The 14,753-nt window shown below is 42.7% G+C and overlaps 1 protein-coding gene across 1 annotated transcript; it reads left to right on the top strand.

Annotated features, from left to right (window-relative positions):
* The first annotated feature begins 2,582 nt into the window (after positions 1-2,582).
* gje1a (gap junction protein epsilon 1a) lies at positions 2,583-13,114 on the top strand. Its single transcript, XM_088089724.1, has 4 exons — positions 2,583-2,681; positions 4,242-4,424; positions 6,027-6,224; positions 8,312-13,114. The coding sequence occupies exons 1-4, from the start codon at positions 2,652-2,654 to the stop codon at positions 8,507-8,509; spliced, it is 609 nt and encodes a 202-aa protein (XP_087945850.1). The 5' UTR covers positions 2,583-2,651; the 3' UTR covers positions 8,510-13,114.
* Positions 13,115-14,753: the final 1,639 nt, after the last annotated feature.

The raw sequence follows: 14,753 nt of genomic DNA, 5'->3' as shown, positions 1-14,753 counted from the left end.
GCTGAGGTGTGTTTTCAAGATATTTGCACAAAAGCATCAGCGATTGGGATTAAGAAGCTGCAGGTAGGCAAGGAAGGAGATTTAACACACACACACACACACACACACACACACACACACACACACACACTCACCTGGGAGTCCACAGGAAGCAGAGTGGGTTAAAACACGCTGACGGGTTTATCTTGTCCTCGCACCTGCAGGATTTCTCCTGCAGCAGCGCCTCAGTCTGTGAGCTCTGACTCACCGCATCATGAAGTGTCTCAAACACACATGTCCTCTCAGCTTGCAAGTGTCCATCAGGGACAGATGGGATCAGAAAGCAGCAGATCAGGTCAGCGTTCAGAAACGTGTGGGATTCTTTGAAAAACTCATAATGGGAGTGTTGGTGTGCTGCCATCAGGAGGAGGCTGCAGGGAGGAGGAGGAAGCTGCAGGGAGGAGGAGGAGGAAGCTGCAGGGAGGAGGAGGTGGAGGCTACAGGTTCAGGGACAGAGCGACACAGAGCAGCTCTAACTGCTCTGGGATCACCTCCTCTCTGCAAAAGGCCACTGTGACGAACACTCGCCTCCATCAGAGGAGATTCGGAGCGTCGGTTTGGCAAAGTGGAAAACAAAATGAAAAAGAGCTGCGATTCAGTGCATGACTCATCAGTTTTAACTTTTTCCTTCACTTCACTTTATTCACAGAGTCCAGTCGACTCCTCAACGTCCACCGCCAAGGTCTGAGGAGGCTCGTGAAGTGTGTGTGTGAGTGTGAGTGTGTGTGTGTGAGTGTGAGTGTGTGAGTGTGTGTGTGAGTGTGTGTGAGTGTGTTGTTCACAGATGGCAGTGTTTGCTGGCAGCATGCGATGGCTCTACATGAGTTGGAATTTAACTGTGAAGTTTTCAGCTTTAACCCTTTGAAACCGAAGCAAACTGGCTTCATTTCTTTCAGACATCATGAGAAGAAGGAGTTGAGCAATTTAACAAGAAATGGTCCAAAAATTAACAAGAATTTAGAGAAAATATAGAACTACCTAGAATTACCTGACAATAGTTGAATATTATTTCTTTTTTTTTTTTAATTTTTCATAAGTGAGAGAATTATAAATGTAGTTTTCGGGACATTTTCCCCTCGTTTTTTTGTCTTTTATTTTTTGCCCAGTTGCTCTTTATGGATTTTTATGAGTTTTTAAGATTCAGAGGTTTAAATGCGAGCAAAAGGCGTCTGAATGCAGCATAAGAGCACTGATGTCAATCGAGCTGTTAAAGGGTTAAAAATACAATCTGTCCTTAAACCGGCTGCTGCATTCTTAACAAAAAACACTAAAAACGCAGGTTCAGTTCAGTGTTCAGGCGTGTGCCGACAGGGCGGCTGCCCCCCCGACCCCTGCAGAGACCTTGCAGTGCAGCAGGGGCAGGACAGTCTGCGTGGGGCCGGATTACATCATAAATACATCAAGAAAGTGCTAAAAAAAAAAATTTCCTCTTTTTTCTGTCGCTTAATTTTGAATATATAATAAAAAGAAATGTGAATATAGTTTGATGGACATTTTTTCCCGTTTTTTTATTTTGATTTTTTTTTTTATAATATCTAGCCTGATAATTCCCCTCCAGTTGTTTTTTATATTATTTTTGATGTTTTGAGTTTTCCTGTAAAGTGTTTTGACACGTTTGGCGCCATCACGGTCTCAATCAGCTGATCTCAGGTCCGTCGGTCATGTGGTGACGTCACTGCCTCTCCGGGCCAAACTGCGTTTTTACGCACAGAGTCGGTCCTCCTGCGCGCGAGGCGCACAGCCGCTCAGCCGCTCAGGTTGGCCGCCAAAGTCACATGAAGCGGGAGGCAGTCGGTACGGACTACACCGGAAACTCTGGGTCAGGACCGCCAAAATAAAAGTACAACTTCTTGTTGGCACACCGAGTGACCTGCTGAAGGACATTTGTCCCACGTGAATCAGGCACGAGTCCTCTTCATGTTCAAACTGATGTGAAAAATGTGTTCATCAGAAATATAATATGTCTACAAGGACTAAATATCATTTATTTGTTAAAAACATGAACTACAAAAATGATTATTCATAATTTGGAACCTATAATAAAAAAACGTTTATTTATCAATGTTTGCATCTATCTTTACCCCAAGGTCTTTTTCACTATGTTTTTTGTTTTTGTTTGTTTGTTTTTTTACTTCTCTTTTTTCTTTTTTTTTTTCTCTGAAGTTTTTGCAAATTTCTCAAATTTTTGGGCCATTTCTTGTTAAGTTGTTATATTATATATTGAAAATTATGTTACAGAAAAAATGCACTTTCTCAGTTATTTACTTGGGTTCTTTTTAATTTGTTTTATTATTTCTTGTTTGACCTTTTTTTGTGGTAATTTTCTCTAAAGTTTTTACTAAGATTTTCACTAATTTTTGGGCAATTTCTTGTTAAGTAGCTTTTTGCCCTCCTATGTTTTTTTCTTATTTGAAAGAGGTCGAGGTTTGTGAGCGTTAACCCTTCACCTGTCCGTGTTTCAGTCTGTCCTCGTCCAGCGCCTGTGTTCATTTTGAAAGCTGTGACCGGAAGTACCCTGAGTTTATTGCCTCTGGCTTGACTCTGCTCTCTGACCCGCAAAGTCCTGCAACTGGCATGAGTTTAGGCTCCGTGAGTGGAAAAAAGAGGGGGGAATGAACAACACGCCGCCAGGATTACGGTTGGTGTGTGGACTTCCATTTTCTTTGACTTTTGTCCAGTTTTGGTTTTTGGGATTTGAATTTGGATTCGGGTTTCTTGCTGTGTTGGTGGCTGTTCGCCGGACTGTATTTGGGACGACCAGCCGCTCCGGCAATGCTCTTCCAGAAGTATTTGCAGTGCAGGGTGTGTTGTCATCACTCTTGTTTGTGACTTTTTGTTGTTCTGATGGTGCTGTGGTCATGTGTCCACGTCAACAAACTGCACTCCGCTAACCCGGGTTTTAGAAACCGTCCAAATGGGCAGAAATGATGTATTCATCACATTTTTTTAAAAAAAGGACAATTGATCAGAATTCTCATTTGAATGATTTCAAAATAAAGCTCTGACTCTTTGGTCCGACTTTAAAAAGTGGGCTCCTTTGCCCAGAGGGCTGCATTGTGTTTCGGGTGCATGTTTGCCATGGCTCTGTGTCTGCATTGTGTGTGACAGGAGGTTGTTTTTTTCGCTGACAGAGTTCTATAGGGATTATAATGCAGGGACCACATGCCCCCGCGGCCCATTGTTGGCCCCTCTGTCTCTGTTGTCCTTTTCTACTGAGCGAGTCAATTGATGGAGGGATAAAAGGCAAAAAAAATATGCATTGACATGGGCTTTCAGGGCAGAGAGAGGGAGAGAGAGGGAGAGAGAGGCAGAGAGGTCAGTGGGAGATTTTGTGGCCTTACTGGTGTCGGCCTTTAACTGGTGCCAGCAGCGAGGCGGCCATGAGGCTCCGGAGCAGCCCTGGACTCAAACAGGGGACACTGACGAGCAAACCATGTCTTTAAACTACATCAAAAACTTCTATGAAGGATGCGTAAGTGGACGACAGACTGCAGGGCTTTAATTTGTGTTTCCTCTGATGAGCTGACAGTTAGCGAGCCAACGGTTAACCCTCGAGGCTCCAAAAGACATCCTTCTGATTTCACCTGTGCACTCCGTCTCCTCTCACCTCCGCCTCTCCAGCTGTGAGACAGGAGGCTCCCTGCTGTGTCAGAGCCGGCTGGTCCTGATTCTGGAGGACACGGCTCGGTGTCGGAGTGAAGAGAGAGGAGATGGAAATGTTTCCTCTGAAAAGGTTTTGTTTCAGCCTCAGAGCTCAGGACCTCTGCGAGCCTCTGCAGCTGCATTTATCTGGCTGACAAAAGCTATTTTCTCTTTGTGTCTGACTCTGTGTGTGTGTGTGTGTGTGTGTGTGTGTGCGCGCGCGTGTGTGCGCGTGTGTGCCTTTGTGTCCATGCACATTTGTTGGTCGCATGTTCGTGCCATGAAATTCTGAGTGCTTGTTTGTGTGCATCATATCTGTCTGTGTGTCCACCTGTGGGCAAAGTAATGCCTTTGTGAACCGTGTGTGTGTGTGTGTGTGTTTGTGTGTGTGTGTGTGTGTGATGAATCATGTAAATTGACTGTGTCTATTTGTGTGTGTCGCTGTCTGTGTGTATCCATGGCTATAACGTGTGTTGTATTGTATGACTGTGCATCTGTGTGCCATTCATGCTCACTTACCTGTGTCTATGTGTGTGTGTGTGTGTGTGTGTGTGTTGCAGCTCAGGCCTCCTACGGTGATAGGCCAGTTCCACACCTTGTTCTTCGGCTCGGTGCGGATGTTCTTCCTGGGCGTTCTTGGCTTCGCTGTCTATGGAAATGAGGCGCTCCACTTCAGCTGTGACCCTGACCGCCGAGAGCTCAACCTGTACTGCTACAACCAGTTCAGACCCATAACACCTCAGGTACGACTCAGCTCTCTAAGAGACTTCACACAGGTGTGCTGATGCCACCCTCATCAGTCACACTTCGTCTCGAGCTATGATAAGTGAGTCCACTCAAAAATAAGATGCACTGAGCATCTTATAAGGTGGTTCAGAGGGTGAGGAAAGACTTTTCTGTTTTTAGTGGGACCGTTCTGGTCTAAATGTGGTCTTAGAGATCAGGTGAGGACCTCAAACATCCAGAGGGAGCTTGGAGCTGCTGCTCCTTCCTGTCTAAAGGGGTCAGCTGAGGTGGTTCATCATCTGATCAGGATCCTCCTGGTTCCTCCAGTTTGAGGTGTTCAAGGCAGGTCCAGCTTGTAGTTTTCCCCGGGGCTGACCCAGAACAGCAGGAGGGATTATATATCTCGTCTGGCCTGAGAACACCTCGGGGTCCAGCAGGAGGAGCTGGAAGTGTTGGTGGGGAGAGGAACGGCTGCCCCGCCTGCTGCCCTGCCTGCTGCCCTGCCACCTGGCCCCGGATGAGCAGATGCAAGTCAAAAAATCAATCAATTTATTTGTTGCATGAAATCATAAAATGTAATTCCAGTGAAATGGATGGATGAACTACTTTTTGTGGTAATATCTGCAGAAATGAAATGTTTGCAGATATATCTGTGTCACAAACATTTTGGTGGGTAAGTAACAAAACAAATTGCAGAACAGAATTAGCAGAAATATGTTTGAGGTTGAAACAGTGATGCTGTTACAAACTTTGTCCACCAGAGAGCGCTGATAAGTATTTGTCCAGACTGTATTTTATTCCATTGTGACTTTGTAAATCCCAGGATGGCGTAGGAAATAAATACCAGCCTTACCTACTCTGCCTCTTGATGGCTCATTCTGACATTCTTATTTTAACCCTAATCCATCCAATCCTCCTGCCTAAAGTTACCAATCCAACCAACAAAGGCAACAAGTATGAGCCAGTCAGAGAGAGAGTAGGTCATTCCCTCACTATCCTGGGATTCACAAATTTGCACCCTATTCATCCTGTTTCAGACACAGAACATCACATGTGCAACTGACACTAACTATGGTGTGTTTCTATGTTGCTATGTCATGCTGTACTAACATAACATGAGGAATAAGCTGAAAAACATGAGATTCATCAGATTTGTATAATTGAAATAGATTGGGTAAATTCTGCATATTCCACCTGAGGCTTTGTGTCTTCTCAGAAACCATTTTCCATCAGGACACAGTCACAGGCTAACATCAGCACCATGGCTTTTCCATATTTGTAGAAAATGCTGTTTGTTGGAGGTGGATCATTTCAGCATTCCTTGAACTGGACTGGCTTTCTGCCGGCCTCAGTTACCAAAGCTAAAAATGGCATCATTTATTTAACTGCATCGTCTGGATGGCCGAATTAAAACCATGCGTCAAGAGATGAAAAATGAATGAACAAATATCCTTTTTAATTCTCGATCTCCCTGCTCAATCTCTTCTCCTTTAATCCTTCCAACTTTTCATTCAGCCACTATCAGCCTGTGTCCATACTGAAATCCTCCATGCTGTTTCCTGTTGTCTCCTTCCATTGGCTTTTCTCACTCCTGCCATCCTTCTTCCTGTCCTCTCCAGGTCTTTTGGGCATTGCAGCTGGTAACAGTGCTGGTTCCTGGGGCGGTCTTCCACCTCTACGCAGCCTGTAAGAACATCGACCAAGAAGAGATCCTCGAGCGCCCAATCTACACTGTCTTCTATATCATTTCTGTTCTTCTGCGCATCATTCTGGAAGTCATCGCCTTCTGGCTACAAAGCCACCTCTTTGGCTTCCAGGTCTGTACACTTCTAATGATTTAAACCTCGATTAAGTGCATGTCCACTTCACAGTTATAAGTCCATCCATCCATTCATTAGTTGCCTCTCAGGGTCATGGTAACAAAAGGGCGTGCAGATAGATCCCCCTCACCTTTTCAGCAGGACTTGTTTTTCTTCTGGGGCGGACCAACGCTCTCCAGCCTCCAACCAGGAGATGTAACCCTCCCAGGATGTCCCAAATTGCCCTTTCCCAGTTCATCAATCCTGGATCACCTAAATAACAAAGGACCACAGGACTATGTGACTAAATCCTATCTCGTCATGCAATTGAGCAACGCAGAAAGATCCTAAGAATATATAATATATATTATATTATATATTATAATATATATTTCACAATGTTGCACCAATTCAAAATTTAAAAAACGGTGGAGTAAACATTCAGTTAATCAAATCAAGGTTAGCAGAAACTGTTGGGCTCTGCTGAGGAAGCAGACCTTGAAATGAATGTTGTCAGCTGCATGATGAGTGCTGCTGGTGGGATCCACCATGTATCCAAGCATCCGCCCTGTCTGGTGTAAGATGGGAATGGGCAATGTCGGATGTTTGGTGTCTCGTCAGATGTACAAGCCAAATATACAATCATTCAGACAAGACAAGCAAACGTTGGCCGACATTATGATAACTGAACGCCAACAAAATATTTGCAATAATTAATCTTCCAGTATCTAGCAAAATGAAACACATAAGGTCAGCCTACCTTTGGCTCTGACTGTGAACAGTGGTTCTCAGCCTTTTTTGTCTCACCTAAATTGATACACATTACATCACACACCCACTCCTGATAAGATTTCCCCTCGGTGACCTCCATCTAAACAGATTTTGTTAGGTATGATGAAGAGCAGAGTTCTCCAGTTTAGGAGATATCAGTAGAGGACGTTAAACCTCTGATCAGAATAATCACTCTGACTCACATTCACTTTTATAGTGAATTTAATAGTGACAATAACCTTTTCCCAACTTTTCTGGTAACCTGGGAACTCCCTCAAGGAGCTGTGGTTGAGTACCACCAACATTCTCAACATGTTCTCATCCCAGCTCGTCACGTTGTGCCGCTCTGTCAGTGACCTTCCACGTCTCTAGTTACAATGTTTTAGGTACGCTCCTGCGTCAGCCGTTTACGCCCTGGCATGTCAACAAATGCACATGGTGAAGTGGAGAAAAAACACACCTTTCCACATTGGAAGCGAACTCTGAACTCCTGTTTGAAAGTCAGTAGTTTGTGGGATCCATCCACCTCCTCTGCTGCCCTATAAGCGCACTCAGGCTGCTTATATGACATGGTGACTGGTGGTGTTATTACCTGTCGCCTTCCTTCAGCGTTTCATGTGAATGCGACCGCCCATGCATGTTGCACCTGGACGCGCTCGGTGCCATCCAGCCGTCCCCTGCATGATAACAACACCACTGGTTCTGTCCAAGAGTGTTCTCATCTGCTGTCCGGTTAGACACGGAAGGTCTCATTTTGGTGTACGGTGAAGGCACTGACAGAGCGGCGCTATTTGACGTGTTCATAGTGAGAACGGGCTGGTATACCATACTGCATGTTATGTCTGGAATCTATTTCACTGCACAGTGTTTCGTGTTAGTTCAGCTTTTTTTTTAAATATTAAATAGAGAGTAAATGAAGCGCTAACCTTATCTACCAAAAATGTCTGACTGGCTGTCACACATTCCCATTCCCTGTGAAACTAGCTAGTGGCGGTGGAAAATGGTGATTCTGACAGTGACCTGTCCCATATCACAAAGGTTCGTAGCATTTTAAGATGGTTCCTGGAATATAACACTCATTTTCCTCCAATATCCTGCACAATATCCCATATTACAACAAAGAAGAGTGGAGCTGGTGGTCCTGCCCAGTACATGTTAGGCACAGCTGGGAGCACATGGTAGGACCCATCTGGACTACTATTAACCAAGAAGACTAAAAACATATTACCCAGTAAAGTTTCACAGTGCCATCTTTGTCAGAGAGACATTTTAGGACTGGAAGTTCGACAATTTCAAAAGTATTTCCACCTCATGTTTCTCTGTTTTCCTCCCAGGTCCACCCGCTGTATATGTGTGATGCCAGTGCTTTGGAAAAGACCTTTAATGTGACAAAGTGCATGGTGCCCGAACACTTTGAAAAAACCATCTTCCTCAGTGCCATGTACACCTTCACCGTCATCACCATACTTCTCTGTGTTGCTGAGATATTTGAGATACTCTGCCGACGGCTCGGCTATCTCAACAACCAATGACACACGCACAAGCACACGTAAAGTGACTAAGGGTGAAATATATTTTTCCAGTTTTTATCAGGCTCTTGATTAGCTACTGTTGGACTTTTATGAAACAGGAAGCTGACGTAAGAGCAAAACCTCACCTGTGGTCCAACGTGAGCGAGTTGCACCAAGAAATTTGAGAATGTGCGACAACGTCTTGGCTGGCAAGTCTGAAATATTCTCTAGGTGTTTTTTGCCCTTAACTACAGAGTGATCATCCCTAGTCGTATTTCAGATATCAGTGGGTCTGTACTGGCTCTGTCCAGGGGTCTCGTATGGATGTGATGGCCAGAGAAAATGCACCTCTGACTCTGAACCGTTGGAGGATGGGAAAGAAAGATTTCTGGTTTTATTTTTTTCCACAAGATGACTGAAAGACAGACATGGACTTCAAGGTGCTTCTAATACCTGTGACCGCGGTTGAACTGGAGCACACACAAGGCCCAGTTTGTTGTAAACTTGGTAGTCCTTGACAGTTTAAGGGTCCCCAAACCCTGTTCCCATAGACGTACCGAGTTGTACCTCAGATCTGATACTCTTACAGCAGAAACACTCTGGAAGCTTTAGCTGCACACATTGTTCTGATATGTGTTAAGGGTCAGAAGTGCTCTAAGTGTATCATTCGTCACCACTGTGATGCTCCATCTTTGGACTTCCAGAGTACCAACAATGAACCCAGAAAGCTCTTTTTCAGGAGATTTCAGAAATCTTTTATTAAAAGGCACAAAGTCTGCATGTAACGTACCAGCAGCCAACAATGCAAATACTTTAGATAGTCACATAATTCTGTATTAAAGTGCAGATAAACACGATAGCAGCTTGTCTTCCTGGTGCCGATCAGATATGAAAGGCAGACTGCAGAGCTGGTGATGGATCATCACTCGTGTCACTCTTTAGATGCTATGATCCAGTAACCTCACCCATGGCTCAGTGACCTGCAGGTGCCAGTGCTCCTGACACTTCCATGTGTGACACTTATCGCTTCCAATATGTGTTTGTAATTGCTTCCAGCTGCTTCTGACCTTTACCTCCATCAATATGAACGCAGCTGTGCACTTTTGATGGAGATTTTCTGCCTTTTCAAGTCAGCGTTTCAGCTTTGTGGGTCTAATGCAACCATCAAAGAAAGGTAGTCTCAAACAGACCAACGATGTCTCGCGCCAGAAAGGCTGAAACAAGTGACTCTGTTTATTTCCATGAGATGTAAAGACGTTTTTTAACAACGATGCCATCACAGAAAATGGTTGAAATGAGATAGTTTTCACTCTTTGACGGTGAGGCTCTCCCCAATGGCAAAGAGAAGAACAAAATCATGTAAAATCAAAGTATAATCTTGCTTATATTTTTGAAACTTTAACAAAATTTGTAATCTAAAGAGAGTTATACAAAAATATTATTTAAATTTGGTTATACAAATGTGTTGGGATGAAAATATGAAAAGTATTTAACAGTGGTACAATTTGCAATGCTTTGAAGTAGCCTATCAAAAAAATACTGCACAATTTCTGTGTTTATGAATGTCCCAAAATCCGATGTGAGACAGACGAGGTCTCAGACATCAGTAGACAGGTCGACATAGAAACGTTTTTAGAGTTTCAAGGCCCCATTGGTCTCATATATCATATAATAACTTATTTTGATGATTGACAGCTGAGGGCTCATTCAGTCCAGATATGTTTAAAATGATGGATGAGCTTTTATCCACATCTGATTCCCAAATCAGCTCTGCTTATCAAAGATGTCCTCCTGACACCCCCGCACTCTTTACATCACCTTTACTCAGCCTGTAGTATCACAGCTAATACTCTGTGTACTTGTGCCTTCAGTGTCACTGTCCATGTATTTTGAAAAAAGATTACCTCTCATGTTTTGTAATGTTTTTTTTTTTTTAATCAGACATCCATCCAACTTTTGTTATGAAGTTTTCAGCAATCTGTTTATCATCTCAGGTACAAAATTGCATTACCAGACAAAAGTGGATCAAACCCTCATTTCAAATCCTTTTTAAACCCATAAAGAAGCTTTTCTGGTACTGAGGGACCACTCCAGCTGATCCCAGTCAACAGCACCAAAGGCCCATTTGGTCTAATTGGCTTTAAGAGGATTTGAAACAGGTATGTGACTCCTGTGGTTTGGGTTCGTCTGCGTTCTGGTATTTGTTAGTGGAGGATGGTTTTAAATTTTGCTTCTGAAAGTTCTGTCACCAAGACGAAGGCCTTGTTTACAGCAAATTCATCTATAGAGCCCACATCTGTGCCGTTAGTAAATTCATCTATAGAGCCCACATCTGTGCCGTTAGTAAATTCATCTATAGAGCCCACATCTGTGCCGTTGAGTTCCAGCAAGACAGTGTGGCACGTAAAAGAGTTTGATCTGGAGCCTGCTTTGATGCCAAATCTGTGGGTTTATTTCAGAGGGTCATTGCCTCGTCACACCAGCATTTCTAACAGCACAACTTCAGAGCAAAACCACGTCATCTCAATCTGCTCACCACAACTATTCCCATAAATCGCCAACATCCAATCAACAGTATGAACATGTCTCTTGATAGGGCTGGGAATCACTCCTCCATACCTTCAAGGTATCACTGGAAGTAATGCTGCACCAAGTTGTATCCAAACTTCTCTAGCCAAATCATACCTGAATCTGATCTTTATTTATCTAGGAATAAATTACTTTTTGTATGGTTTGCTTGCAGCAAATTGCCACGAGCACTCTTCAGTTTTAATGCGACTACTGCAGTAGCTACAACCGTACAGTCCGTTCGGTCTATCTGGCCTAGTTCTTTGTACTGTTTTTAAAAAAATATTTAACTAATTTGAACATTTTTATCCATGTAAAAGTCATTTGGAAAGGGAGAAGTGGTAGCTGCATTTTAGGGAACTGAATGCTTACATTCTCATGATGGGTATCAAATAAAGTGGGTTGGTGAAAGTTATCAAATGAAGGACTCTGCTGGTATTACTTACTGGTAAAGCCGCATTTCCATTGAGCACTTGTTACCCTACACATTTTAACGTATCCTAACCACCAGTACATCAAACATTATCACATTTAACTAAACCTGAGATATTTCCACCGCAGACAGGAAGCGACTCCTCAGTGTAGGCGAGGTCGTTGCTAACCAAACTCAACGCCGATGTTTCCAGAACAAAACAAGAACCAGCCAGAGCGTTTACAGTCTCTGTCTCAATTAAGGATATATTCTAAGGAGCGTTTTGTGCATTGAGTCTTTGTCGAGCAAGACCATCAAGTCAGTCTTGACCAATCACTGGACTGCAGCATTCCTGGCTCTATGTTTTCGTATTGGATCAGTGTGACAGGCACCATAACAGAAATGTACCATGAAAAGAGGACAGATGGAGCTGCTTTTTTTGTAGCACTTCGCACAACTTCTGATAATGAAAATGCAAAAGTAACTGTTGTAATGTTTAACAAACTGAACTGGACCAGACCGTTTTGGTGGAGGCGAGGCTTAAGGGTACTGGATCTGGTACTGGTATCCTAATTCTTTACCACAGGCCAGCCCTGTCTCTAGAAATTCACATGTTGTTCAAGCTTTCAGTGTGGAAGCAGACGAGCATGCAGAGCTGTTGTGACTGACGGTTGCGAGCCCGTTTGCAGTCGTGCAGGTGGTCACTACGCCCCCGAGCCTCCAGCACCGTCTACTTCCTGGAGATGCGTGGACAAAGTAGTTGTGGCCCTTTGTGGTGTGACCAGGCCATGACGCCGCTGCCTCAGAATCTCTCATTTCGAGGAAAAGAGTGAACTATTTAAAAAGTACAATGAAGCCACGATTACTGACCCTCAGCTCAGACTGGCTCAGGTTCAGGTTTGATGTTTTTGGGCTGATAATCAAATGAAGAAACAGGTTTAAAGCTGCAGGCCAGTCTTGGTAAAGAACCTTACATGAAGCTGTGGTTACCTGTCTGACAATGCTTGACTTCTAGTTAGTAACTTGGAAAGCAGATGGTGTATTTTGACAAATTTGACTTGTTGATAAGATTGGATTTTTCTTTTTTTTTTGGTCTTATGCAGAACTTAACCCCCTGATTTTTTTTAATAGCGCCACCAAAACCCATACAGTTCTTTGTGTGAACTGCACATTGTTGTAAAATATCAATGTTGCATTGGGTACTTAGGGGTTTTTGGGGTGCTATTTCCGAAATGAGGGATTGTATCTTAAATATGTTAACAATGATTCATGATACAGCACACAACAATTACTCTTCATCATTAATTTTTATATCTTTGATTTTTACTAATGTTGTTCCAGGTTAGCTGTGAAAATGGACTCAATGGCTTTTTCATCAGCTGTTGTCTGTCTGTGAGCTCATTTTGTCCTCCAGCTGTGTCAAAGAGACAGAGGCACACTTTATGACCAACACATTCAAACACACCGTGTCTCTGTTTGTCTGGGTGCCGCTGGTCAGGTGACCACTTATTCTCCTGTTTGTTTTGTCTTGAGATGATTGATTAAAAATGTCCTACAATTATCTTTGTTTCATTTGACTTATTTGGCTGATTGACGTATTGAATTGATTTGAATATATTTACCATTAAAAGGGTTTCCAAAGGAAATTACACGTCAAAAAGCAAAAATCACTGTGTTAAAATGTTACATACAATACTTATGTATATACTATACATACTAGCAACGTATGGCTGTATCTATGAGCTCAAAAACAAGCCAAACATGGCCAAAGGGAAATCACTTCATGTTTTCTGGATGAATTCAAATTTGATGCAAACATTATTGATCCTGCAGACCAGAGATACTCAGCTTGTTTTGCTGGAGGCCAGCCGCAGCAGCCCCGTACATGTTTCTGGGATTTTAGAAATTTGTCTGATTTTAGGACATCTCTAGGATTTTAGGATGTTTCTAGGATGGGATCCTCCTTGTTTTTATAAATAAAATTTTATATCTAAAATTATGTTACATATATAGATAGATAGATAGATATAGATATAGATACACACATTTCCATATGTCATCTTTCAGATAATTTTCTTGCAACATTTTGGTGCTCATATTTGTTAGTTTTTGGGCCATATCTTTTTAATTTGTCCTTGCCTTTTGTTTTTTGAAAGAAATCAAAGCTCCTACATTAGAAGATGAGATGAATGAATAGAGAGAAAGCAGGAGAGAGTCCTTGCATCATCCTCCTCAGCAGTAAACAGCCCCGTTTTAACTGACAGCTCTCATAAATCAGACCACATGAATTCATACGGAGCTTTAAACAAAAGGATCCGGACGGACAGCAGAGAGAGGAGGCAGAGTCAGAGGAGGTGAGAGCGAGGACACTGCCTGGTCTCACCTGGTCAAACTTCGCTCCATCATCATCGTGGTGTTGAGTCTGTCACCGGGGGAACCAGTAAGCTGTGAGACCTCAGACCTGAGTCCCTCTGAAGGGCCCTGGTTTACTATCAGTTTCTGCCCTGATGTGCAGGGTCTGCTGCTTCACACAGCAGAGGAAAAAGGGTTAATAATACACACAGTGAGACCCTCCCCTTCACATTAAAGGGGCAGGTCGGCTTATTGGAAATGGGGGTGTAGAGAAAATGTGAGGGTTTTTCCTAAATCTGCTTGCAGTTTGTGAAACATTTATTACCAAATGTAAAATATATGTAATGAAAATAAAATTATTATTATTATTTTTAAAAAAAAGACATCTTTCAAGGCTTTTGTTGCCTTTACTTGGTAGGACAGATTTAGCGTAAAAGGGGACGAGAGAGCGGGGACGACTTGCAGCAACATGCAGCAAAGGGCCGAAGTCGGACTCGAACCAGCGGATGCTGCTGTGAGTACGCAACCTCTGCACATGGGACGCCTGCTCTACCAACAAAGCCACTGGACACCCTGATTTCCCCACGTTTTTGAAAGAAATTGAACCAATTTGCTCAGGGTTCAAAGGTTTTACAACTTTTGACATTTTTTTTCTTTTGAAATTTTTAACATTTTTTTCCTTTTACATTTGTGATGATTTAAAAAAAAAAAAACTTTAAAACTTTTTTCCGATTTTTTTTTGGAAGGCATGTTTTCGGTGATTTGCTTTTTTCATTTAAAAGTTTCGACTTTTTTTAACTTAAAATTTTTGGTGAATTTTAAAACCTTTTGGTGTTTTTTTTCTTTTAAACTTTCTGGCCATGTTTTCTTTTCTGAGAATTTTTGGAGATTTTTTTTTCTTCCAAACCTGCGGGCTTCTATGTTTTTGTTTAA

The sequence above is a fragment of the Plectropomus leopardus genome, chromosome 16 (genome assembly GCF_026936395.1).
Source record: "Plectropomus leopardus strain MGB_pleo_1.0 chromosome 16, ASM2693639v1, whole genome shotgun sequence".
Taxonomy (NCBI): domain Eukaryota; kingdom Metazoa; phylum Chordata; class Actinopteri; order Perciformes; family Serranidae; genus Plectropomus; species Plectropomus leopardus.
Note: the sequence above shows the minus strand (reverse complement) of the source record. Positions and strands in the feature narration are given on the sequence as shown.

What these genes read in the sequence shown, in the direction of transcription:
- gje1a (XM_088089724.1), top strand. Translation starts at nt 2,652, where the DNA reads ATGAACAACACGCCGCCAGGATTACGGTTG. An exon ending in CGCCGCCAGGATTACGGTTG is followed by an intron (nt 2,682 to 4,241) that starts GTGTGTGGACTT and finishes TGTGTGTTGCAG; the next exon opens with CTCAGGCCTCCTACGGTGAT. An exon ending in TCAGACCCATAACACCTCAG is followed by an intron (nt 4,425 to 6,026) that starts GTACGACTCAGC and finishes TGTCCTCTCCAG; the next exon opens with GTCTTTTGGGCATTGCAGCT.